Raw genomic sequence first — 25,465 nt, forward strand, 5'->3', positions numbered from 1 at the left:
ACGGCATATGATTATGCAAGTTCTGCGAGCTATGAACGTTCATTTTTTTAACAGGCAAGTTGCAAAGCACGGTTTCTCGGAAGTCGATCGCAGAAAACTTCTATCATCTTAGCGGTTACGCGCTGCGAAAATTGCGTAAGTCTTCCTGCTCACCACTTGCCCAGCGAAGGTGAACAAGGCTGTAGTTAGTCCAAGAAACGGCTACGAAGAAATGGTAGCCTAAGGTCCCCGAGTAGGTACTGTGGTCGAATAGTAGAGAACGGAAAAGGCAATGGAGGCTGCGAGAAGATCCCGAAGTGATGGAAGGCCTGCATCAACAAGTATATGTCCGTAGTCTTATTACCGGTGCGGGACTCGCACTCTGGATTTCGTGCCGACCGGTTGTGACCCCGCGATGTCCGACAACAGCGCAGCTCTGGCCGACTGGCCCCCCCCTACGCCATCTCTTGACGCCGACTTGAGCTCTCGCTGAGTGGCGCCCCGTCCTCGCACTCCTGCGACCATGTCCGTCTTTCATAACTCCGTTTCACTTCCGTCGTTTTCTGCTATTCGCTGTCCCTGCGCCTCGCTGTCTCCTTCCTCTCTATATCTCTTTACCCTTTAATCGCATCCTTTAAATTCCTCCTTACCCCCATTCCTCGTGAGCTACTGTTGAGGTGTCTCACTCTGATGCAGACAGTTACGGGGCTCATTTTTTTTGGCATTTTCTCTTCAAGAATCACATAAGAAAACAAAAAGAAGAAAATACCATTGCAAACGCTTGGTTTCAGGGTGAGTTTCTTTCTCCGCAGTTTGGAAAACGGGGTCGTGTCTGTGACTCCCTGTGGTGTAAGTCGGACCTTCCTTCGCAGAGACTAAACGTAGAGACAACCTGGCATCATTTAGACAAAGCCTAGATACAATCTAGAAGCGACCTAAAACTGGCATCACCTAGGCATGGCACAGAAACAATTTAGGAGAAACCAAATTAGTTCCCAAAATTATCCAGGCTCATTGTTTGAAGCCCTACGGGGCGGAGAGCTAGCTTCTTTTTTTTATTTATTTATTTATTTATTTTATTTTATTTACAAATACTGCTGTCTCAGTTTTTGAGACATTGCAGGAGTGGAATACAAATGTTCAAACAGTAAAACAAATTATCAGAATACATGACTACGCAACTCTTTTTCGAATTGCAGAGCATCGAGTCTGCGCAGAGACCCATCAAGCTCATTCCATAGATCCACGGTCCACGGAAAAAAGGAAAACTTAAAGCAGTCGAGACTAGCTCTAAAGGGCGTAATGTTTAAGGGATCAAATCGTCGGGTACGGCGCGCAGAAGCTGCAACAAAAGAAATGGGCGCTAGAACACCCAAGCCTGTGTGAACAGTCTTATGCAGGAGGATGATACGATCGCAAGTGCGCCGATGTTCTAGAGACTGCAGTGATAAAACATGCGCATGCGAAGTAGGCGAGAACCGCTGGTCATAGCGACAAAAAATAAACCTTATTGCTTTCTTCTGAACAGATTCTAACATAGCTATGTCATGTTTATGGTGAGGCGACCAAACAACCGACGCATATTCAAGTATGGGCCTGACCAAGGTCTTGTACGCTGTCAATTTGCATTCTTTTGTCGAGTTGTTTAAAGTGCGTCGGAGATACCAAAGTTTTCGAAGAGCCTTGTTGCAGATTGTTTCGACGTGCGTGCGCCATTTTAAGTTTGTTGTCAGAGTTACACCTAGGTATTTAAACTCCGTGACACGAGCTAGACTGACACCATTATTAGTGTATGCAAAACTAAGAGGCTGTTTCTTATTTGAAAAGGTCATGGCTACAGTTTTTTGAAATTAATTGACATTTGCCAGTTTTCACTCCAATTACAAAACAATGAAAAAACACTGTTCAGGGCTTCCTGATCTTCAACACTAGAGATGGTGTTATAGATAACGCAGTCATCTGCATACATTCTTAGTTTAATTTGTGTGTCACCGATAATTTCTGCTACGTCATTTATGTAGATAATAAACAAGAGCGGCCCAAGCACCGAACCTTGGGGCACCCCTGAAGTGATTTGTACTTCAAACGATTTCACATGGTTAAACGTAACAAATTGTGTGCGTGACCGCAAGTAATCTGCTATCCAGTCAACTAGCTTATTGTCACCAAAAAATGTGCGAAGTTTAACTAAAAGTTTAGCATGGCAAACCAAGTCAAAGGCCTTTGAATAATCAATAAATATGGCGTCAATCTGTCCTCGGTCGTTAAGAGAAGAAGCGACGTCGTGCGTAAATTCAAGCAACTGTGTAACAGTAGAATAGCAAGCACGAAAACCGTGCTGTGATCGGGAAAGTATATTGTGTGCATTTAGGTATTCTACAATATATTTATGAATGATATGCTCCAAAAGTTTAGAGCTGGTAGAAAGTAAAGATATTGGCCTGTAATTTGGTATTAATTGCTTGTTTCCAGACTTAAATACAGGCACGACGTTTGCTAATTTCCACAGCTGGGGAACTGTTGCAGAGATTAATGATTTTTTAAATATTACAGTAAGATAATTAGCACACCACTCTGAATATCTTTTTAGAAAGACATTGTGAATACCGTCTGGGCCAGAGCTTTTCGTTACATCAAGATTTAATATAAGGTTATGTACTCCAGAGGAGCTTACTTCAAGATCAGGAAGAGCAGACAGATTGCTGCATGCAGAAAACGAAGGCTTGATGCCGTTATCAGTGGAAAAAACAGATTTGAAATAATTATTAAAGGCATTTGCTATAGCTTCGGGATTTGAGCAGGATTGGTCATTAACAATAAATGATGAAGGTATAGACGATACAGGACTAATCGATCTCCAGAACCTGGATGGATTTTTTTTCATAAATCTAGCCAAAGTATTGCTGAAGTAGTAGTTTTTAGCCTCTTTCATTTTAGTGCCTAATTTACTTTTCAATGTATTAAATGAAGAAACATTGTCGTTACACCTGGAATGACGATTCTTACGTAAACGCTTTACGCGACGAGTGAGTTGAATGATTTCTCTATTATACCATGGGTGTCTTGGGTTCCGTTTAATATACTTTTGAGGCACGTACTTTGATTGGCATTCACGCACAATGTCACAAAACTTAAGGAGCAGCGTATCTACATTGCAAAATTCACTGCAATATACAAATTCATCATAAGATGAAGCTAAAGTGTCCAATACGGAAGTATCATCAGCGTTAGAAAAGTTCAAAACAGTTTTTATCTCAGGTCTTTGAGGTGGACACACTAAGTTCAAGGCAACTTCGACAGCTTTATGGTCAGATAACCCATCGATGACTTCGCATTTTACACCGTGCGATAAGAGTTGCTGGTTTACAAATACAAGGTCCAATATTGCGTCCTTGCGTGTTTCGGTATCTACAACTTGAGTTAACCCAAAAGAAACCGCCAGATCGATCAGGGAAGCGCAAAGTGTCCTGTCACGCCCTGTTGGGATAAGTAAGTTCCAGTTAACGTGCGGGAGATTGAAATCTCCAGCCAAAAGTAACCTACAATCGTACAACTTGTTACTGACAAGGTAATCATTAATAGCAGGGACAATATCATCGGAGTTAGGAGGACGGTAGAGGACACCAATAACTATTACGATACCTTTAATGTATATTTTGCACCAAATGGTTTCTGTACCCGGAAGGTCAGGTAATAAAGAAAATTCAAGATTAGATTTAATTAAAACTGCCACACCGCCTCCACGTCCGGCACGCCTGTCTTTCCGAAGAAGCGCATAACCAGCAGGCGAAATTTCGCTGTCAATAACAGTATCATTTAGCCAGGTCTCAGTAAGGCAGACAATTGATGGGCTGTGGCATTCCACTAAACAGTTCAGAGCTTCAATTTTGTTTAGTATACTCCTCGCATTTAAGTTGAGGACAATTATATTCCGATCACAACGTCAATCAGCCTTCGCGAAAACAGAAGCGGATGAAGCTGAGTTTATACCAAGCGCTTGCGCAGAAGCCGATTTCGCAGAGTCGGACCCCGCTGAAAGCGAGTGCGTAGAAACCTTGATAATGGCTTTTTTATCAGTGTCCCACGTGTAACGAACACCGTCAATTGTGAGGGTGTCGTGTTTAAGCTTCACTTTCCTAGCATTCTTGCGCATATTTTGCGAATTCTGCCACAGCATTTTACGTGCCAGTCGAACCCGAGCAGAGTAGTCCTCATTTATATAAACTTTAGTTCCTTTAAGTTTTCGGGCGTTGCTCATGATGGCAATCTTTGACCTGAAGTCCATCAGTTTAATGATTACCGGCCGAGGTTTATCTCTTCTTACTGCTCCAAGCCTGTGGCAACGCTCTATGTCGTCACAATTTACACCGAGTTTAACTGATAGCAGATCCAATACAGACTCAAGCAAATGGTTAGTCGTCTCGGATGGTGTCTCATGCAAACCATGAATTATCAGGTTGTTTTTACGGAGTCTGTTTTCTAGCTCATCGTTCTGACGGTCAAGCTTACCAACTAGTTTTTGAAGCGTACCAACGGTCTGCTCCAGTTCACTTACACGTGGTATGATGTTTGACACAGACGCCGCCATTGCCTCAACATTCATTAGACGATTTTCAAACGATGCAACTGTTTCAGATAGGCTAGCTAATTCCTGGCTGATACGGGCTTGTCCAGACAGTAGTTGCGACAACATTTCATCAACTTTGGGACCGGGATTGGTCTCTATGTCGCCACAAAGTAACAGTAATGATACTCTTAAGCAATGCACCAGATGTGTCACAACGGCAGTAAAGTTCAGAGGGTCCGGTAGCAGCAGCAAACAGCGGTTATCACTTCTGCAGCATTTGTAATTGTATGTTACCTGCAAGATGAAACAGACGTGCTTGAAACGGCAGTTCGCCATGCCGCCACCGGACCCACTGAAGTGATGGTTCCACATTGCCGCTCTTATATCCTTGGGCATCCTCGCTGCCAGCGCCGCCACTGTACCATGCCGTGAACAGTACAGATGGTTGATCGAAATCACGTCAACAGGCGGAAAATCCTGCACACGATCAGCAGCAGCAGATTCCCGCCCCGTCGAAGATTGCACATGGCCGTCAGTACGATCGCCGCTGAATCGTGGTAGGAGCCTGCGCAGTGTGTCGCTTGAAGGGCCATGCATCAGAACATCCGGACAGCCGGCGATAACGGCAATCTGCAAGATGAAACAGACGTGCTTGAAACGGCAGTTCGCCATGCCGCCACCGGACCCACTGCTGCTTACTACGCGAGTAAAAAAATCTCTTCAGTATGACATCACCGAGGGTGCAGCTATTCGCCTCGCTCGTGTTGGCCATCATTGATTGAGTGTTTGATTGATTGATTGATTGATTGATTGATATGTGGGGTTTAACGTCCCAAAACCACAATATGATTATGAGAAATGCCGTAGTGGAGGGCTCCGGAAATTTCGACCACCTCGGGTTCTTTAACGTGCACCCAATTCTGAGCACACACGGGCCTGCAATACTTCCGCCTCCATCGGAAATGCAGCCGCCGCAGCCGAGATTCGATCCCGCGACCTGCGGGTCAGCAGCCGAGTAGCTAGCCACTAGACCACCGTGGCGTGGCCATATTGCATGAGAGATTGCCAAATGTTTTGACGTCAATATTACGTCGTAGTGACATAATATTGCGTGAGCACGCTATCACATGCATGTCAGCTTGTCGACGGTTGGCCAATCGCAGACTTTTCTACTGGCTTTTCTACCGACGACGTGTTCAACGAGTGGGCCCATTTGCTAAGGATTTGCTTGGATATTTTTTTCCTCATCTGGCTGTTGATCCGACACAAGATGATGTTCTTCATTGGTTTTATTAAAGCTAAGTAATATTGCGATAGAAGAGTATCGCAATGGAATCTCAGAGATACTTTTAGGTATCGGTATTTCTGTGTCAGCATATATATGAAAAAAAGTGCACTTGCATCTCAGTAGTTAAATACCTTAATAATGTTAAATTATGTCGTGACACCTTGCATAATAGGGTGTCTTGTTACTTTGTTTTTGTCGGAAATCATCGTACGTGTTTCTAAGGCGGAATGCAAGTTTTTTGGGCTACGCCAAGCAAATGCACCGTGCCAGTCGTGGACACAGAGGTTGTGGCCGAAAACTTCTCCCAACGCCCGACATCATAACGGCAGAATCGCAGGCAGCACTGCCATGCTTTCTCGACTAATGTCCCTGCAGATTGATTTATTGATTGATATATGGTGTTTAACGTCCCGAAAACACCATGTGATTATGAGAGACGCCGTAGTGGAGGGCTCCGACAATTCCGACCACCTGGTGTTCTTTAACGTGCACTCAAATCTGAGCACACGGGCCTCAGCATTTCCGCCTGCATCAAAAATGCAGCTGCCGCAGCCGGGATTTGATCCCGCGACCTTCGGGTCAGCAGCCGAGTACCTTAGCCACTAGACCACCGCGGCGGATAAAGTACCCGCAGGTCTTTCAAGGCAGGTACTATACCTCTAATCTGTTTTCCGGCGCAAGTCAATTCGCGGCTCAAGTTTAGAGTGATGTTCCCTATAGGCGTATTCGGTTGACCGCTCCGGTCCTCTCGTTCGGTGTCTCCAGATGTCGAATCAGCTCGCAGTCCGAGCGTGAGAGGCAGCCTGTATACCAACGGAATACATCCTTGATCTCAGAGCAGTGCACCCGTAGCGCCACTGTGCAGCCAGTGCGGGAAGCCGCCGGGTAAATATTCCTTGGCTGCATTAGCAAGTGGCGCCGATCGGTTAAGCAGCCATCTCCGACATGTCTGCACGCAACGACAGTCTTATGAGCTCTGCACATGAATCTGGCGATGTTCGTTGCCATCATCCGGGCTTCGATAGCTTTAAGGCATTCGTCAGCGAGCGGCTGTAACAACAGCATTGACGTTTCCTCCACCTTCACTAGCTGCCTTCTTTTTGACATGGTAGATTGTTGGCCACGTAGACGTTAACTCGCCACATACTCGCCCAAGAACGCCACAAACAGCAGAACAGCACACGAGCACAAAATATTACGCGTCCAGTGGTGTCCCCTTACGAAACGTGCACTCGCGCTGTTTGCTTGTGTCACGTGACCCTTCCTCCCGGCCAGATCGCACCGCGTTCTCATTTCGAAGTCAGACCGGTTGGAAGTGCTCTAAATCAGAATTTGGCGCTCTCAAAGGACAAACTGAAGGTTGTCTGAGCTCTCAAACCGAACGGTCGGCAACTTTTCAGAGCGCTCAAGAGTGCTCCAGAGCACACGTAAACTTCCAACTGAATACGCCGTGAATGACATCCTATTTGAGAAGCTGCTGTTGCAGAGCGCATTTAACGCATTACATATCGCAGCAACACAGTACTTTTGTCCAGAATAAGTGTACAATAATAATTAACTGGTAATCATTGGGATTCTAGCTTCACTTCTAAGTTTTCATGCGGTGAACTATTAACCACACCACAATACTATGATCCACATAATGAATAATTTAGCCAAGCAGCAGCATTCCCTCAAAACAATAAACGCAATGCGGAACCTGTGTTCGTGTATTGCATTCGGAAATGATTTTCTTGTTGTTTCTCAAAAAGTATTTCAGAAATATCCCGTAACTTCTAAGAAACATCAATTCCAATATCTGTATCTTATATAGGGTTCTAGTGCACATATATTTATTCCAAAACACAATTTTCAGTATTTCTGTGCCGCCGTGGTTTTTTTGCGTTGGTAGGTGGAGAGGAAAAAAAGTGTACCCAATGGTGGTATGCTTTTTCTGCCTTATGACTATCATATGTCTTAGCAAGATTTTGTGAATTGTGAAAACAAAATAATGCTGGAAACGAGACATGCCAAATTGAATTAGCATTACCTTTATTTTGTAATTAATATTTTGATTTAAAAGCTACGCGTCGCAATAGTAATTTATGTGATTTAATTCGCCATAACTACGATATGATTATCGGAGATGCCACTGTGCAGGGCTGCGAAAATTTCGACGTCTTGGGGCGCTTTCACCTGCACCTAAATGCACCAAGCCACGAACATTTTTCTCTTAATCGAAAATGCGGTCGCCGTGGCCAAAATTCGATCCAGAAGCCTAAAGTACAGCTGCATTGCGGCAGAGCCACTAGACCACAGTGGGTTCAGCAAAACTCTACACGGAGCACTTTGAGTATATTACTGCGCGTTATCAATTGATGACATCATCAGGATAACATCCCCTCCTTCAGTGCCTTCCTTAGAGATTATGCTGCAGCAGACTAAGTTAACGCTGCAAGCGTACCGCAGCGATTCCACACGAAGAACCCCGACAGCGAAGGGAGTCCAAGGAATTAAGCGAACTTTTGCTGCTCTGCTGCAACAGAATAGCGCAGCTACGCGGTGCCCCATCTGTGGCTGTCAGTGATCGTCGGCTGTGGCATTAAACCAATGATCCTAAGTTGGGCTCTGGCAAATTATGTTTTTTTTTCTCTCTTCTACAAACTACGCCTTGGCAACGTAGCGCCAAGATGGTCTCGAAATGAGAGACATATTTCATCTTCAGTAAAGCAAAGACCCATTACGGCACACCGCGTTTTTTCCGCGTCGCGGCGGAGGCAAGAAAAGTGAACACGACCGCAGGGAGGAGATGCCCTATTCGGCCTATGACAAAATAAGTAAACGTGGTTATAGCATTGGACTTGTTTGGTCACTTAGAGCTAATGGTGTGGCCATAACGCCAGTTTTCGCGGTGATTAGCTGCATCTTGAAGGTGGTTGTTTTCGGCCGTTGGCTGTGTCCAGTCACCTATTTTCTTTGCGTTCTATACTTGCATTAGCCTACTCCATTCAGGTAGTAATATAGAAATTGCTAACCTTGCGGATTCTATCTTCGTTTCCTGTTCTAGTAAACAAACCCCCTTACGTCTTCCGCCCACTTCATAAATTCTACGCCTTTTGACAAGGTTCACTGCAAAAAGTATTCGTATAACGTTCACATCTTGGCGATTCTACATTAGTTTCCTCGACGCTATAATTTATTGGCTATCTTCGTTCTTGTCGATATATATATATATATATATATATATATATATATATATATATATATATATATATATATATATATATATATATATATATATATATATATATATATATATATATATATATATATATATATATATATATAGTGTTTCTATGAAGCATGAAACCCACATAGTTTTACAAAGTTCTCGATTGCGTTTCCGTTCTTTAGGTGCAGCCGTCCAGTTTGTTCAACCAGCAACGGATATCTCATTTATTTTTCTAATATTGTTGACGAAGCTATCCATTCAAGTCATAATCTCAAGCGAAGTTTGCGTTACGCCGCCAAAGCTCGCTAATGCACACCAATGCTCCGCTTTTCTATAAGACGTTGTTTAGCTTCTTCTATACGACATCCCTATTCCTCATTCATACTGAATCATCCCCGCTGCTATAATATATCATAAAGACGTACTCTCTTTTCTTTTTTGACGCCACGCCTGTACAAAGAATAAGCCAAGTCAATGGCTCTTACTTGCTTTAAAATTGCATCCTATTAAACCAGATGCGAATGACAATTGTTTCAGTATGTCTCACGAGGCTTGAAACAGCGAAGCTACACAATTATTTAATAAGGTTGCTTGTAGGGCGTTGCTAGGTTTTAGCTACGTAATGTGGATTGCTTCTAGATTAATCTAGGATGTCTTCGGGCTTTAACTAGGTGATGCTAGTTGGTTTACAGGTTGGTTCGAGGTTGTTGCTTGAATTTAGACAGGTTATGTAGGGCTGTTTAAAGATTGTTGCTAGGTCACTGCTATGCTGTAGATACGTCATTTCTTCCGGGAGGTTTTAGCTTTAGCTAGGTGATGCAAGGTTATTACTATGAGTTGCCTGCTTTTTAGCTTCTAATTTGCCTCTAGGGTCTAAGCTATGTATTTTTTATACTTTGTCTAAGTAACTTCTGCGCGCTTGCTAGTTGCTAAGTTGTTTTAGTTATTTGTTCTATTGTTCGACTTCATACTAATTTAGCCTCCTTGTTTTAAGTATCGCGTAACTTACTGCAAGCTTCGCACATTGTAAATACGAATCATTTCATACCATACGGCAGACACTTTGAGTGTTTTATCTATCTATCTATCTATCTATCTATCTATCTATCTATCTATCTATCTATCTATCTATCTATCTATCTATCTATCTATCTATCTATCTATCTATCTATCTATCTATCTATCTATCTATCTATCTATCTATCTATCTATCTATCTATCTATCTATCTATCTATCTATCTATCTATCTATCTGTCTGTCTGTCTGTCTGTCTGTCTGTCTGTCTGTCTGTCTGTCTGTCTGTCTGTCTGTCTGTCTGTCTGTCTGTCTGTCTGTCTGTCTGTCTGTCTGTCTGTCTGTCTATCTATCTATCTATCTATCTATCTATCTATCTATCTATCTATCTATCTATCTATCTATCTATCTATCTATCTATCTATCTATCTATCTATCTATCTATCTATCTATCTATCTATCTATCTATCTATCTATCTATCTATCTATCTATCTATCTATCTATCTATCTATCTATCTATCTATCTATCTATCTATCTATCTATTTAGGACATAGACAACAGAAAATTTTGTCGTGTTCTCTGTTAACGCTTGTGACACATACCCGTATACCACGGGTCAAGGTACGCAGGTGCGCACCACATGTGATTGCCAGTGTATGTCTCCGAGAACGTACTTGAGTTACTTAAATGTGAGAATGTTAACAAAATTATATCTGCAGCTTGGGCCCGAGGAATACAAAACTAAAAAAAATGTGGGTGTCAGCAGAAATTGAATCTAAACGTTCTGCTTGGCAGTAGAGTATTGCACCACATACCCACGCCACTCTTGCAGTCTCTTTGAAAGAAATCACACTATGCAGGCGCAAGGGCCGAGACTGATGCAAATTAAAGTGTGGTTGCAGTGCTGACCATGTAATTTTTATGAACATTAAATGTGTCAGTTCATAAGTTCCTTATTGTAGTCTCCAGTGCAGTGTACATTCTTGCTAAGATGCATGGTGAGCACATAACTACTCATCTATTAACATGAACCCAACTCGCAACACCTTCCTCAAAAAAAAAAAAAAAACCAGCCTACACTTCAGCATTAAACTTTGCGTAGCCAGCATCACTCACGGAGCAATACAATAACAACATTCGAGCCTACCACTTCTGGTGCTTGCAGCGCACACGTTAGTCTTGGAATCGTTACGCAAAGATGAACAACCAGTTTGTTTTCACGTTGACATGTTTTTTTAGTACGTCGCTTTGTAAAATATTTGCACACACTTTTTTTCACTGTTACGCTCATTTGAAAGGTGCCACGTCGCGAACTTGTTCATGCGTGCTTCGCATATCGTTGACAGCCGCGGTACGCGGGATGTCCTAATCCTGTTTTTTTTTCTTTTCCGCGTTTTCTTTCAATTGCTTTCTCTTGTGTTTTTTTTTGTCTCTTTGTGTCTCACTCTCTCTCTTTATATTTTCCCCTCTCCCTATATTTCATTTGTTCTCTATTTCTCTTCGTCATGCTTCACGTGCCCTGTATCGTCGCCGAGCAGAGTTCTCGTTTAGCGCTTGCAACTGCTCTACTCGGCAGTAGACATTGCCCGATTTCTGTGGCGCATGTCCACCTGAGGAGCTTTGCAGGACACAACACAAGTTACCGGCAACTTAGACGGCTTCACTGTAAAAATAACGAAGAGAATGCGCGCTGCCTTGTGATGATAATCGTGATTTTAAACATTGTGCGAACCAGTGTTCCCAGCCGGCTTAAACATGTTTCCTGCTTAAAACTTTTAAAAGAACTGGCACACTCCTTGAGCGAGGTGCTCGTCCTTGTCGCTGTTCTGAAGCGCGGTTTTCATTTCAGTCAAATAATTTCCACCAGGTCAATTAACATTGTGCGTGAAACTCTTTCGGCCTTGTGGCCGCAATTTCATCCGCTATTGTGAAGCACATGCTTTGAGATGTTCATTTATTGTGCATATGTGCCCTCCGTTGGTACCGTATTGCTCGCTTGATTGTTTGATGAAAAGTATTTTTAAGTAGTTAAGTGCATTTTCTAAATAGTGCGTCACTGTTCATACTGATTCCCTGGATATTTGAGATCTGAAAGGTAAAATGAATGTTCATTATGCACAATATGCAGGTGTTATCACAGTAACACAATATACATAATATTCAATGGCTTTGTACGACCATATTTGGCATGTGTGTCACTGAAAGCATTTTGCCATTCAAAACTATATAAGAGGTGAAACTGATAAAACTGATTCGATGAAACTGATCGCCCCAAGCTTCTGAATTTTTGTCATATCTCATGCATCACATGTGATTGAAGACGCTTTCTATGTTTACTAACAAAACAAGATATTCCTAAGTTGCAAGTTTCATCAGTTAGCTAGCTTTGAATAACTTTAACTGTGTCCTATTAGAAAACTTACCCATTCAAGTAACGTACACGCCACAGTTGTACAGCAAATGTATTAGTGTGCTTGTGCCACTGGGTTTCTCAGTGTGTGTTATCTGTATCTTTTGGCTTGATTTACTTAATGTTAGGAACCATATTCTCAACTACAAGATGTTTCTAATTTTGTCCCCTTAACTTAACTTTCGAGAATTTTAATCAACTTATTGATTTCTTTCAATGTGGTTCGTCCATTTGTTCAGAATCAACGATACGGCCGCTCGCAAAAACTCCACATTCTACAAATGCTGCCTCGGATTCTGCATAGACCTCCTGCAAAAGTTCGCCCAGGATTTGGGTTTTACGTATGACATACACCGTGTGGAAGATGGCACATGGGGTGTGAAGGACGTGAGTTTGATTTCATTGCTTTCAACATCCAGCTTAAAAAGCCTGTATTCAAGATCAGAATCGACTCATAGAGCAGCGCCATAGTGAGAGTGAGGGAATGTCTGAGTGAGTGACAGAGAAATAGAGAGGGCGAAATTTGTACATTTGTTAGTGGCCAGTTTTCAGCAGTGCGTCTTGTAAACTTGGCAAGATGTACTTTTGCGCTAGGTGGTTCATATTCGCAGAAGAGCCAACTGCACACGTCATTTTTGTAAACATTATTCAGAGTAACCAATTTGAAATTGTTAAAACCTCACATTGGTAGGCTACAATCATTACGACTCTAATGCATTGCAATGTTGCGTATTGGTTGTTGACTAATAAAAACGTCATATGCTACAGTCACCCCAGAATTATACCGTAGAAGTTGAAGACTATTTAGTGGTCAGAACACACGTAGTCGGCAATAAAAGAATGAAGTTCAATGCACTGCGGTGAACTACAACTGCTAGTTTATTTTACAATCGAAAGAGCCCAAAGACGCGGAAATGTAGTTCGTGAGGATGGCTTGGTTGGCAAGTATTGGATCTTGGAAACAATTTAGCCGGCCGGTATTGCATCTGTGTGCGTTCCTAGGCCTCAAAGTGGCGAAACCAACTGGCGCACTAACTTATCTTCATGAAACTAATTTATCGCATTAAATATACAAGGAGGACGTGCCATGTAAAAATGTATGACCGAAGTTGGCAACCTTTGGAACTTTTAGCCTAATCTGCTTTTAACAATTAACATATGCTGCTGAATCAAGCAGTAATATTGATTAGCTTGTTATCAGCGAGAATTCCAACTTTATTTTACTTGGCAGAATGGTACGTGGAATGGATTAATAGCAGAGCTCCTCGAGGGAAAGGCGGACATTGTGGTCACTTCCATCAAGATCAACTCTGACCGTCAAATGGCGGTTGACTTTACGGTGCCATTCCTCGAGACTGGAATCGCCATCGTGGTAGCAAAGCGGACTGGCATCATCTCACCTAAGGCCTTTCTCGGTGAGGACTCTTGTTTCTTGGCATGTCAAGCGATAAAAAAATCAAGAAAACAGTCGCCAAATCTCAAAGGATTCCCTCTCTACTATAGAGACCCTCTTTGCGGAGTTCGCTACCAAGCTTAATGTTTTTAAGAAAGAAAGACGCATTTAAGGTAGTAGATACCTTTAAAAAAATTCAATTTATAAAGTAAACCTATTTCTTGGAAAGAATGTTATCTCGGAGGTGATGCTCAGTTTTGAGTGACATAACTTAGCAACATGTACATACGTTGTGAGCCAAACACGCAAAGCTTCGACGTGGGCATTGGACGGAAGGTAAGTTCAGTGAAAGCACGTCAAAGGTTGTTACATACATGCAAACTGTAATTTAAACCAGATTCAAAATTGTAGTTTAACCAGTGCTCTGGTAGAAACCAAGCGGTATGTTTGGTGGTTTGAATCACACTATTACTCATTGGAGGAAGGCTCCACACGTCAACGAGATATATGCGTATTAACAAAGTAAGCGTATGTCTCTGTATAAAAAAGTGAAAGAATTCATCAATAGTATTATCGTTTAGGTACTTAAAGGGGCATTTAACAAGTTTCCTGCCCTTAAGCACAACTGATGGACTGATGAGTGGACTGATTGCGTGCTATAGGCAGAGCCTGCCAGGATGTTTTGTAGCAGCTCTAGGTGCTATAGGTATATCGGTCGCAGTATGAATAGCAGTCCACCAAATATCGCACTGTTTTTTTTTGTTCGTGTGATTTTCCTCTGTAGAACCATTCGACACGGTATCGTGGCTGCTCATTCTGCTGGTGAGCATCCAAGTGGCCGCGTTCTCCATCTTTGTCTTCGAGTGGATGAGCCCCTCCGGCTACGACATGCGGATCACTCCTCCCAGAGGTGAGACAAGTCATGGTTAAGTGCTTTTTAATCTAAATGCAACAACTGCGAAATGGTATAGTGTGTTCTAATCTAATCACAAAAGACTAACTAACAGCAGCGGGAAGGCTGTGGTGGTGGTGGTAGAAGCATTTTATCACAGAAAATGTACCAGAGAGTTACGGCATATTGCATGATTGAGTGGCAAGTCCCCATTCCGGGAGGCCAATGGAGCTGGCCGCTGCTCGAGCGCGCCTCACCAAGGAACGTTGAGCATCCAAGGTCGAGCAGCGGAGCAGCTCTCCACCCAAGCCTCTCTAGTTGGGATGAAGAAAGAGGGTAAAAAAGGAAGGGGGTTAGTAGCAGCGGGAAGGCGTACTCTAGAATTCATCTGGCGTGCCGCTGAGAAGGGTCCGCGGACGAGTTGAGCATTCTAAAGCCCACATAGAACGTCAGAAAGGGGCTGATAGCGTAGAACTACTGCAAAACTGTTTATGTTTTTTTATCGTAATGCGTCACATACAGGGGCATCAAAAAATAAATAAAACTCACCGTGCAATAGAAGGAAAAGAAAACATGTGAGAAATACTGTCTATGTGAGAAACCAACGGTTGACGTAATGATACCCGGACAATGATGTAATATAAGATTTAGTTTATGTGGGTGTATTGCCTACACAATTTTTTAACTACATTGATTTGAATTGTGAATTAAAACGCAGTTTCAAATAAATTCATGAAAATTCCAACCGAAAACCTTCGGCCAAGTTATTATTTGAAGGTACACATTGTATGCTTTGTCAAGGTAAGGGTTGAAGATGTAGGCCGAGTTCTCTTTACTGCCAAATAAAGTTAAGTGAATTTTGTTAAGCGATATTTAAATCGACTGTTGATTGTTATAATGTCCCAAAACCACCATATGATTGTGAGAAATATCACTCGGACATTTCACAATCTTTGAATTACAAAAAAACCCTTACACTGAATCTGTTTGGTTAAGAAGCGTATGCAATGTAGCGTTGTCGGTAAAAGGGTTCTTCAACCTTGCCAGAAGAATTATTTTTCGAAATGTATGTATCAATGATCCTTTTTTATGGACGTGATATAAAGAGATGATAGGTCACAAATGGGCACAGGCTACTCCTTATCCTTTGTAGATGTTCAACACAGAGCACGTAGGGTGCAGGTCTCCAAGCTTGATACGTGCACAGCGCGTCTAATATACAGTTTAACATATCAGTAGGTACATGACTATAAAAAGAACTCATTCAGCAATCACCTACACGTATGTCCATGTACGGTCGTGTTAACAAATAGTAAAGTAGCCGTTGCGTACAGTCAACACTCGTATACACATACGCTGTCACGTTAAAAAACAAAAAAAGCCATAGTGCACTAATATCGACCACTGTGTTCAAGAAAAAAATTACAGCATGTCCACGGACTGAATTATGATGAGTTAGACGAAGCGTCCGTCAGTACGTCCGTGCGACCATCCGTCCGTGCATCCGTTCATGTGGCCGGCCGTCCGTGCGTCTGCTCGTGCGTCCGTCCGTCCGCACGTCATTTCGTCCGTCCATGCATCCGTGCATTCCTCCGTGCATTCATCCGTGCGTCCGTTCGTCCGTGCATGTCTGTCCATCCATCCGTGCGTCCATCCATCCGTCCGTCTCCTTGTCTCTCTGTTCGTTCGTCCGTCCATCCATCTAGTCAACACTTCGAGTAACGCGATCTCGCATCTTTTCATCATATATTCATCATATAGAAGTACCGCCACTCAGCGAACATTTTGAGGAGTAAACGAGAGGTGCCCCCCGACTACTACAACTACTACGACGACTATACTACTACTATATACATCACGGACGCACGACTCATGGCATAGGGAGCTTCGCCCCTAAAACATTCAGTGCTTTTACTGCGCACTTTTTAAAACCTTTAGTTGGACACGGGTCCAAAATTTGCCTTGAACCTAATAGTCGGCGATCCGCAGAGCATCGGTTCTCGCTGTTCCGCACCTACTGGCTGGTGTGGGCCATCCTGTTCGGGGCGGCGGTGAACGTGGACTGCCCACGCGGGTACACTGCCCGCTTCATGTCCAACGTGTGGGCCATGTTCGCCGTCGTCTTCCTGGCCATCTACACGGCCAACCTGGCCGCATTCATGATAACCCGAGAGGAGTACTACAACCTCATCGGCATCGAGGACCACCGGGTAAGTCGCACTTATCCTCACATGTTATTAAAGTGAATGGTGAAAATGTATATTCTAGAAAATGATCATTCTTGGAACTGCAATATGGCATAGCTAATAAAGAACTTAGCCGTTCAAGTGTTTCTGTTGAAGGAGTAAGGCATCATAAGATTGTTTTTCATCTGCCTTCTCTGCAAGATAAGCATATTCCGCAACAAACTTTGCATCATCTACGGGATGCTATATCACTCAGCGCTTTGATAACTTGAAAAGGCTTGGTGTGAGTGTGCACAATTTGTATTCCTGTTGCTGCTTAATATTCACAATGCTTACAAGAAAGAAATGCTGAGTCGTCTACTACATTTCAATCATTAGAACGAACAACAGGCTTAAAACACACTGTAAGAAAGAATTAGTTTTAGTTTTAGTTTACTTTAGTTTAGTCAAGATGGGAATTGCATGAGCTATCCAGTCCCAGAAACTTCATGCCTGAAGCATTTACTTCTTTATAACGGTCACTTCGTAATACGCCGCATGTCAATATGCTCCCAATGCTAAGTGACTGAGTATATAAATCACATCGCCTTTTGACACTCCCCGTGAGGTATGTGCTCATGTGGTTACATATTCTCCATGGAAGTTTAAAAAAAAAACTTTTGCGAAGACGTGCGTGTGTACGTGTATGCGTGTCTGTGTCTGCTCAGCCATTGCCTTTGCTATAAGCATTAGTTTTAGAGGAGTCACTGGCCCGTATAACGCATAAAAGTTGGGGACGCAGTCACAATTTTTTCAGATGCAAAGCAGCTCTCTGACTCTCGTGTGTAACGCCGTAAGAACGTGCGTCCGTACGAACGCAGCGCGTTCCCCTCGCCGCAGTGGTTGGAGCTGTTCGAGCACGTCACGCCGCAGCTCTGCGCGTTGACGCCACGCTCCTATCACACGCTTCCCTCGCAGATGCGCGCTGACGTCACTCTCTCTCTATCCCGCAGCACGCTCGCCGCAGCTCCCGCAGCTGCCGGCTCCTCCGCCCGTTCGCAACACACTTATTTCTCGCTTCACCCACTCCACCGCCCGCAACGCTTCACCGCATGTCAAGTAGAAACAGTCTTTGGGCTCGTTTATCTGCAATGAGACTCACACGAAACTCTACCCCCTTCTCGTGCTTTCGCGTAAAAAAAACCGTTTACTCGAGTAAACGCTACACCGAATTCACTGCAAACTGTTCTTCCAGCACCCGCGTACGTCTCCAACGCCGTGCGCACCGCTGCTCCTTTGCATTCCGTCAAGATTCCCTTTGGGAAGGTCGTCCACAACAATTTTTTCGTGGGCGCGGGACACCTTTTTCATCTGAGGTAGGTGCAGAACAAGTAGATACGGTCGAAGATCTATTTTCGCTATGTATGGCGATGTTGCGGTTTTCCGTCGACGTTGCCGAATGTGTGACGCTGAGGCGTTCATTTACGGCCGTTCGTGCTTTGTATAGAATTCGGTGCATTCTACAGACTCACACACAGTACTGCGATTGCGAATTCTGCCCACGTGACTGATGCCAGCTGAAAATTGAAATTCGCAAATGAAAAAAAGAAAAACGTGGAACTTAAAGGGGCCCTTCGACAATAATCAACTCACGGTTTTTTATTCGTGGGTTATGTAGAGTGAAGTACAGACAGACTAATGCAGCAAAAAACGTCAGTGATAACGGCACGCAGTCTTAGGTTATTCGACTAAAAAATTTAAATTACAAGAAGAAAGAAATCCGACCCTCAAATCGATTTTTCTGGGGTCCTTTGACCACATTTCACTCGCCCATGACGTCGGAAGACTGCCCCAATGAAATGTGCTCGATGTGTTAACATAGGGGATGCTCGCACCCCATTCTTGTTTTTTCTTTAAGCTATGTTGAACTCGTGCCTGATGCCTGGCTTGCCGGAACGTAAGCGGGAGCTACTGTGTCGAAGCGAGGTATTTTCAGCTGTTTTTTTTTTATTATTCCGAGTCACACCCTCCTCTTATTCGGAGAAAGGAACTTGTGGAACGACCAGTACAGCAAAGTACTGTTGACCCTTTGCGCATTGTTCGGTGATCTGCCCGACGCGCAACCATAGTGCACTGTAACCCTTTAACAGCGCACGTGTGGAAAGAGACAGCTCGCAAACTCTCAAAAGCAAGAAGATGGAAGGAATAGAGAGACGCCTATCGTATGGACATCCCACCAACCGGGTACAGTGTATTAGAAGTTTAACCCGGGCTAGCCAAAAATCCAGTGGCGAAATGGCAGCCAGCGTCTCTGTCGTTGTTAGTAGTCGCTGTGATGCTTTTTGTTGTGGCCGCGTCTGTTCAGGGCTCGATGAAAAAGCCGAGAGACGAAAGATGAAACAGATTAGTAACCTCAGTTTTGATTTTACACTATGATAGCTTCTAACGTTACATTTATCCATTCATATGGCGGCAACCTTCCGACTTCATCTCCGCCCGCATAGTTCTGACTAGGGCCACTACGTGGTGTTGTGGTCGGCATCGTTGTAGTGACTTCATTGCGTTAATTATACTAAATCATACAATATCCGGCCTTAGACAAATGCTAAATTTGCCTCTAACTATAAGTCTACGCCAACCACAAAAAAAAAACACGTGCTTCAATAGTGTTGGAGGGTCCCTTTAAGGTGGGCCTAAAGTAAAATGTGGTTGTAAACAGGGGTGTCTATCAGGCCGTGGAAAGTTTATATGCACACATTGAATGTTTTTTTGTTTAACTACTCAAAAAGTAAGCGTCCCACAAGAACTACATGGGTGGTCAAGGTTTGTTGCCTATGCACACATGGCGATCAAACTGCGTTCGTGCGGTGCAAGCAATGCGCTAAAGATTGCCTCAGTGCGGCTCCATTGCGAATGTGCGAATGTTCGGTATAGTATCAGGGACGGTTCCATGCTCTCCCATAGTAGAGTACCTAGTACTCTAAATCATTACCCACTTTTTTTGAACACACACTGCTCTTGTCCTGTGTGAATCTCTGGGACGGCTTTCACCTCTCCCATTGTAGAGTACAATGTACTGGAAAGCATTTACCACTTTTTCTAAACACACATGCCTACGAAGATAACATCTCGATATACAAAATACTGAGCCCCAGGAACGCTCAGTGAACGTCTGTTATGTTGAAAACGTGACGACGTTCAGAGAAGTGCTCGAGCACCGTGAGGAATGTGACGAAATACTTTGTATATTAGATACACTGAAACAAATAAGGGTGTGCAAATTTATGGAGCCAGTCTTGCACATGCTGGTGGGTGATGCGGGGCACATTTGTACATGTATACAACGTATTAGTATTGCTGTAAAGAAAAAAAAAGCGCGAGTGATGTGCAATTGTCAGTGTAGCTGTTATAATACTACATATAATTTTATGGTCATTGTCTTGTCTATTCCGCCTTGTGCGTATATGGAACAGTCTTCCTTCTGTTGTTGAGTTATCACCGAGAAGCAGATCTGTATATTATTTTTCGAAAATTCGGCAGATCCCATTACCTGGAAGTCGACGTTATGTGAAGCATGCGGAGGGAAGGTGACCGTGTTGAAATTTTTTTATTGAAAAGCACGTCATGAAACGACGCTAAATATATGTACAAATTTTGCACGCACAGACATATGTTCAAGAGTTGCAGATGTTTATATAACCAGTTGTTTGCATTTGCGCAATGATGTCAAGTGAAACATGCATGTTAGCAACAACGGAAGCTGATATGAAGCGCTCGCGAAGATGTTGGCCCTGGATACCGCTACATAAATCAACTTCAGCGCATGGACACTAACCGAATTTGACGTTAACCCGACGTGACGCCTGTATCACAGAAGTGCATATGTATTATTCATAAAATTGGGCATACAGCACTGCAACCACTATTGACGTTTCACGAAGATTAGCGTCTTCTTGAAAAGTAGTTCTGAGACCTGGTGTAGCTCTGTCCTAAAATGCTTGGGTTCAATTCTAGCTGGAACCCTGACATTTATTCATTGCATTTCTCGCGTCGACACCACTGATGTTGGGTATCTCTTAGCGCTAACGCGTTAAAATTGCCCATATGCGTTCTCGTCGTTCCTGGGCAGATACTAAGTGTCAATCACCTCTGGCACATACGCGCATACCAGCAGCACATTCTCGCCCGTGGGTATGTGCCACTGTCTGGCGGGAAGTGTTTGACGACGTACGCGACGCGATTTTGGCGTTATCCACGTCTTTACCAGTGCGTCATATTCATCAAACCATCTTACTCTCCCATGCTAACTGTTTTGGGACGTTAAACCCCACATATCAAATCATCAATCCCATGCTAACTTTGGTTGACGCCAAGTTAAGGGGGTGACCATGAGAGCACCCAAACGTAAGTGGCCAGATAGATAGATAGATAGATAGATAGATAGATAGATAGATAGATAGATAGATAGATAGATAGATAGATAGATAGATAGACAGATAGATAGATAGATAGATTGATAGACAGACAGACAGATAGATAGATAGATAGATAGATAGATAGATAGATAGATAGATAGATAGATAGATAGATAGATAGATAGATAGATAGATAGATAGATAGATAGATAGATAGATAGATAGATACGCTCGAAGTCGCCGAAGTTCGCTAAGAAATAAATGCTTCGCTTTTAAAAGAAAGTAAGACTGCTCTTTGACCCAAGATGAAGTGCTTGTTTTCTTGATATTTATGTACAGGCGTTTGTACTTTACCACTTCTAATGCCTGCTTCTCTTCTCTAACTGTACTCCACTGCGCTTCAAATGCGTAGTTACATATATTGTCTGCTCTATATAGATTTTGATTTTGAATTCTTTAGAGTGATGTCTTTGAATTGTGCTGCACTGAATGTTTTTTGCTTACTTCACTGCTGTGTTTGTTTTTTTGTTCATGTGCCGGGTGTAGGCCTAGTCAGGAAGAAGTTACGTCTTCTTGCTTTTGCCTGATCTCGGTGGCATGTAACTGTTTTTTACACATGCCAGAATATAGAGTATTATTATTGTCGTCACTTTGTCTGTTGTTTATTTGTGCTAATTACTTATCTCTCCAGTGTAATCATACTGTGCGAACGTTGTATGTCTAGAGAACTATACCTGCGTGCACGTTTGTCTACGTGTATTAACGTTTGTGTGCTTAGTTTCCAAATTAAAAAACAATCATTGGTAGGACTTTGAAGGGCTTTCATGTTTAGTGTCATACTTGCCTGAAAAAGCAAGTATGGCACTAAAGTAAAGTACTTGCCTGAAAAATTACGCGCCTTACTTGCCTGAAAACGCTCTCCAATGGACCTAAGTAAATAATTCCCTCAGTCCATCCAGAAGCGCCGTTACTCAGGGGAGAAAGTTTTTCGCTCCGCCTGTGCAGATTATATAAAACTCCCATCAGGGTGTGCTCAAGAGAGCAGTCTCCTATTGCCATCTCGGCTTATTTTAGCTCGCAGTACAGCTCTTGCACGATTGAAAACAGAGATAAAAAGGCAGCCATGAACATAAATCAACGGCTCGAACTATGATTAAAAATGCTTCAGCAGTATTGCAACTAACGATTGATTCTGTGAGGTGATTTATCGAGGCAGTGAGAAATTTCTTAGGAAAAGGTTCAACGAAATGGAGTGCAACAGACATAATGTAAATAAAAGATCGACTGCACTTCCCCGGCCGCTGTTGCTTTCCAAACTTTTTCATTTACCTCACCCCTATATCATATCTGCAAATTTTTTCTTTCGAATGTGCTCAAGCGTTTCCTCGCAGGCGCAGATGTTGCATGCCGAAGTGCTCGCCATTCCAAGGAGACGAGAGCCCGAATTCGTAAATGCCCATTGCCCAGCGTACCAGACCGAACGACGTATTATGGAAGCCAAGCTCGGTCAGCTGGATTCACGGCCGCTTACAGAAGAGAAGATCCTGGGACCTTCGCCGACGGCTTCCTATACGCGCAAAGCCACGAAAGCCCTCTTGTACTTTTAAAGGACCACCAAACTTCACGACCGCTTGTGAAAGAACTGTGCGAGGCCGTGCTCTGTAGTCTCGAGCTGACTATTTATGCTTCTCTTTCTCACTCCTCGTTTTTTCTGTCTCCGTTCTATTATTCTCGTTTTACCCCACCCCAAGTGTAGGGTAGCCAACCGAGCCAAGCTTGGTTAACCTCCCTGCCTTTCCTCTCTATTTATCTCTCTCTCTCTTTTTTCCTTTCGCGCTTACTGTTATGAGCAACTCTGTGACAGAACTCTTGCATTTACTTCATCACTTGATCATATCTGCATTTTTTTTTCTTTTGAGCTTATTGTTCCGAGCAACTTTGTGACAGAAAGGTAGAACACATCAGGAACCACAAGGTACATGCAACTTTTGTGTATATTGTGACATATTTTATAAGTACGCTTTAGGCGTCCATAAAATGCTGTCGAAATGAACCAATGGTACATGTCTGCCAAGTAATTTTCATCTTGTTTCTTGCCCAGCTGCAAAACCCTCAGCAGGTGGAGCCTCCGTTCCGCTTCGGGACCATCCCGCACGGAAACACGGAGGCCGTGCTTAAGCAGAACAAGCCCAAGATGTACTCGTACATGCGGCAATTCAACCGGTCCACGGTCCTCGAAGGCATCCGGGCCGTCAAACGCGGAGAGCTGGATGCCTTCGTGTACGACGCCACTGTGCTGGACTACCTGGTCGGTCAGGACGACGAGTGCCGCCTGCTCACTGTGGGCTCGTGGTACGCCATGACGGGATACGGATTCGCGCTCCCCAAAAAGTCCAAGTACCTGCAGATGTTCAACCGACAGATGATCGAATATCGGTGAGTCGTGGACTCATTGTTACGTAAACGACGTGGCTTGAAGGTAGCGTCGGTAGGTAGCATCGGCGAGTATCGCTACCGGTCGGACATGGCAGCCCAGGTAATTCGTCTACAGTTTGAAAACTATGCACTATGATAGGAGCTATGGAGGGGTAAAAGAATGGGTTCAGTGCAGTACTCTACATAATGGCTGGGCCCTCGACTTCCGCAAGAGAGGGAGGCAGTGGTGCCAGGTGCTCATAACAAAAGCTACGAGAGTTTTCTCTCCGATTTGGCCAGCATCGGCCCCCGTACGTACATGCAGCTGCAGTCCACCCATCCTTCCTGCGCAAACGGGCAATTACCCGCAATTATGCGAAGGCGCGAAAAGACTGCCACAGTGCTAACATCTGAGTGGTTCCAGTATTTTCGCGCCCTTTAATAACAGCGTTTTTATAATAGTACGTGCGTACAAACTCCCTTGTGTGCCAGTCCAACTGAGTCATGAACTTTAAGGCTATGGCGTGTGCAAGTAGGAGCTGACTCTGGGGAAAGAAAGTAGCAACTGACTGTGATAGCATACGTAAGCATAGTTGATAAAACGGCCAGCATAATCTGCGCATTGGACGCTGATCGTGGCAGTAGCTGGTAGAAATGGAGGGGTACTTTGAAGCGCTCTGCTGGTAACATATGGCCGAAACTGTACCTACACTAAAAGCAATAGAAAATGTAATGAGTTGAACAAAGCGATTCATTGATAAATAATCTAACAACTAACCTGGTAATCAATCAATAAATTAACGCAACCGCAGGTGCGTTCTTTGGCTTTAATGCGAATATTACGTAAAGTTGGGTAAACGTATAACAGATATAACGTCTTCTTAGCACGAATTCTTTGAAGGCTCAGATAAAACTGGGTCTTCGGGTGTCTACCTTCTGCGTATTTCGGTCAAAAGTATTTCTACCGAAATCACTATCAGTAAATCTTAAACCAACAATTATGAAGATCTGCTTTCTTGTTACATCCCCGGACTATCAAATGTCGCGAAGCCTTTGTTGTCATTATAACAAAGCACTACGTGCGCCTTTTTGTTAACTAGGCCTTGAGGAGACTTCGCATCGCCTCTCTGTAGCTATTGCCATCTGCCCTGCTCCTTCCTTTTCCCCCATTTTTTCCCCTCTCAGTGAAGTGTTGCTAGCGAGAGGTTGTACCTAAGGTCCACCTGGCTCCTTTATAAAGAACTTTTTCCCTCTTGCTTTATACCCTAGGGAACGCGGAGACCTGGAGCGCCTCCAGAGGTTCTGGCTTCAGGGCGCCTGCAAGCCGGACAAGGCAAAACGCAACGCGAGCAACCCTCTGGACGTGAACCAGTTCATGAGTGCATTTCTCTTGCTGGGCTGCGGAGTGTTGCTCACCTTGCTACTGCTACTGCTGGAGCACCTATACTTCCGATACCTCCGCGCCCGGGTGGCCTCGGGAAGCCGGGGTCCCTCGGGTCGATGGCTGGCCCTCATCTCTCTGGTGAGTTCGCCGGGGACGTACTCCATAAGTTCGCTTGCACTTGTCTATGAGGATACAACGTGTGCTGCTTGAGTGCTTTTAATGATGGAATGTTTTTTTAACACATGCTCGGTAGGCCTGAGACAGCCTTGAATCTGTGTAGACGTTGCCTGTAACAAGAGAATGGGAAGTTCTGACGACATAGTCACTTA

The 25,465-nt window shown here is 43.7% G+C and overlaps 1 protein-coding gene across 2 annotated transcripts in view; it reads left to right on the top strand.

Annotated features, from left to right (window-relative positions):
* The window catches only part of LOC119179251 (glutamate receptor ionotropic, NMDA 2B-like), a 207,174-nt gene that overhangs the window by 177,622 nt on the left and 4,087 nt on the right, over positions 1-25,465 (top strand). For both annotated transcript variants that reach the window (XM_075869078.1, XM_075869079.1), the window contains 6 exons: positions 12,712-12,859; positions 13,704-13,887; positions 14,650-14,775; positions 16,747-16,967; positions 23,439-23,773; positions 25,022-25,274. In XM_075869078.1, coding sequence (XP_075725193.1) covers positions 12,712-12,859; positions 13,704-13,887; positions 14,650-14,775; positions 16,747-16,967; positions 23,439-23,773; positions 25,022-25,274 — 1,267 coding nt within the window. The remainder of the gene's footprint in view (positions 1-12,711; positions 12,860-13,703; positions 13,888-14,649; positions 14,776-16,746; positions 16,968-23,438; positions 23,774-25,021; positions 25,275-25,465) is intronic.

This window comes from Rhipicephalus microplus, chromosome 7 (genome assembly GCF_043290135.1).
Source record: "Rhipicephalus microplus isolate Deutch F79 chromosome 7, USDA_Rmic, whole genome shotgun sequence".
Classification (NCBI taxonomy): domain Eukaryota; kingdom Metazoa; phylum Arthropoda; class Arachnida; order Ixodida; family Ixodidae; genus Rhipicephalus; species Rhipicephalus microplus.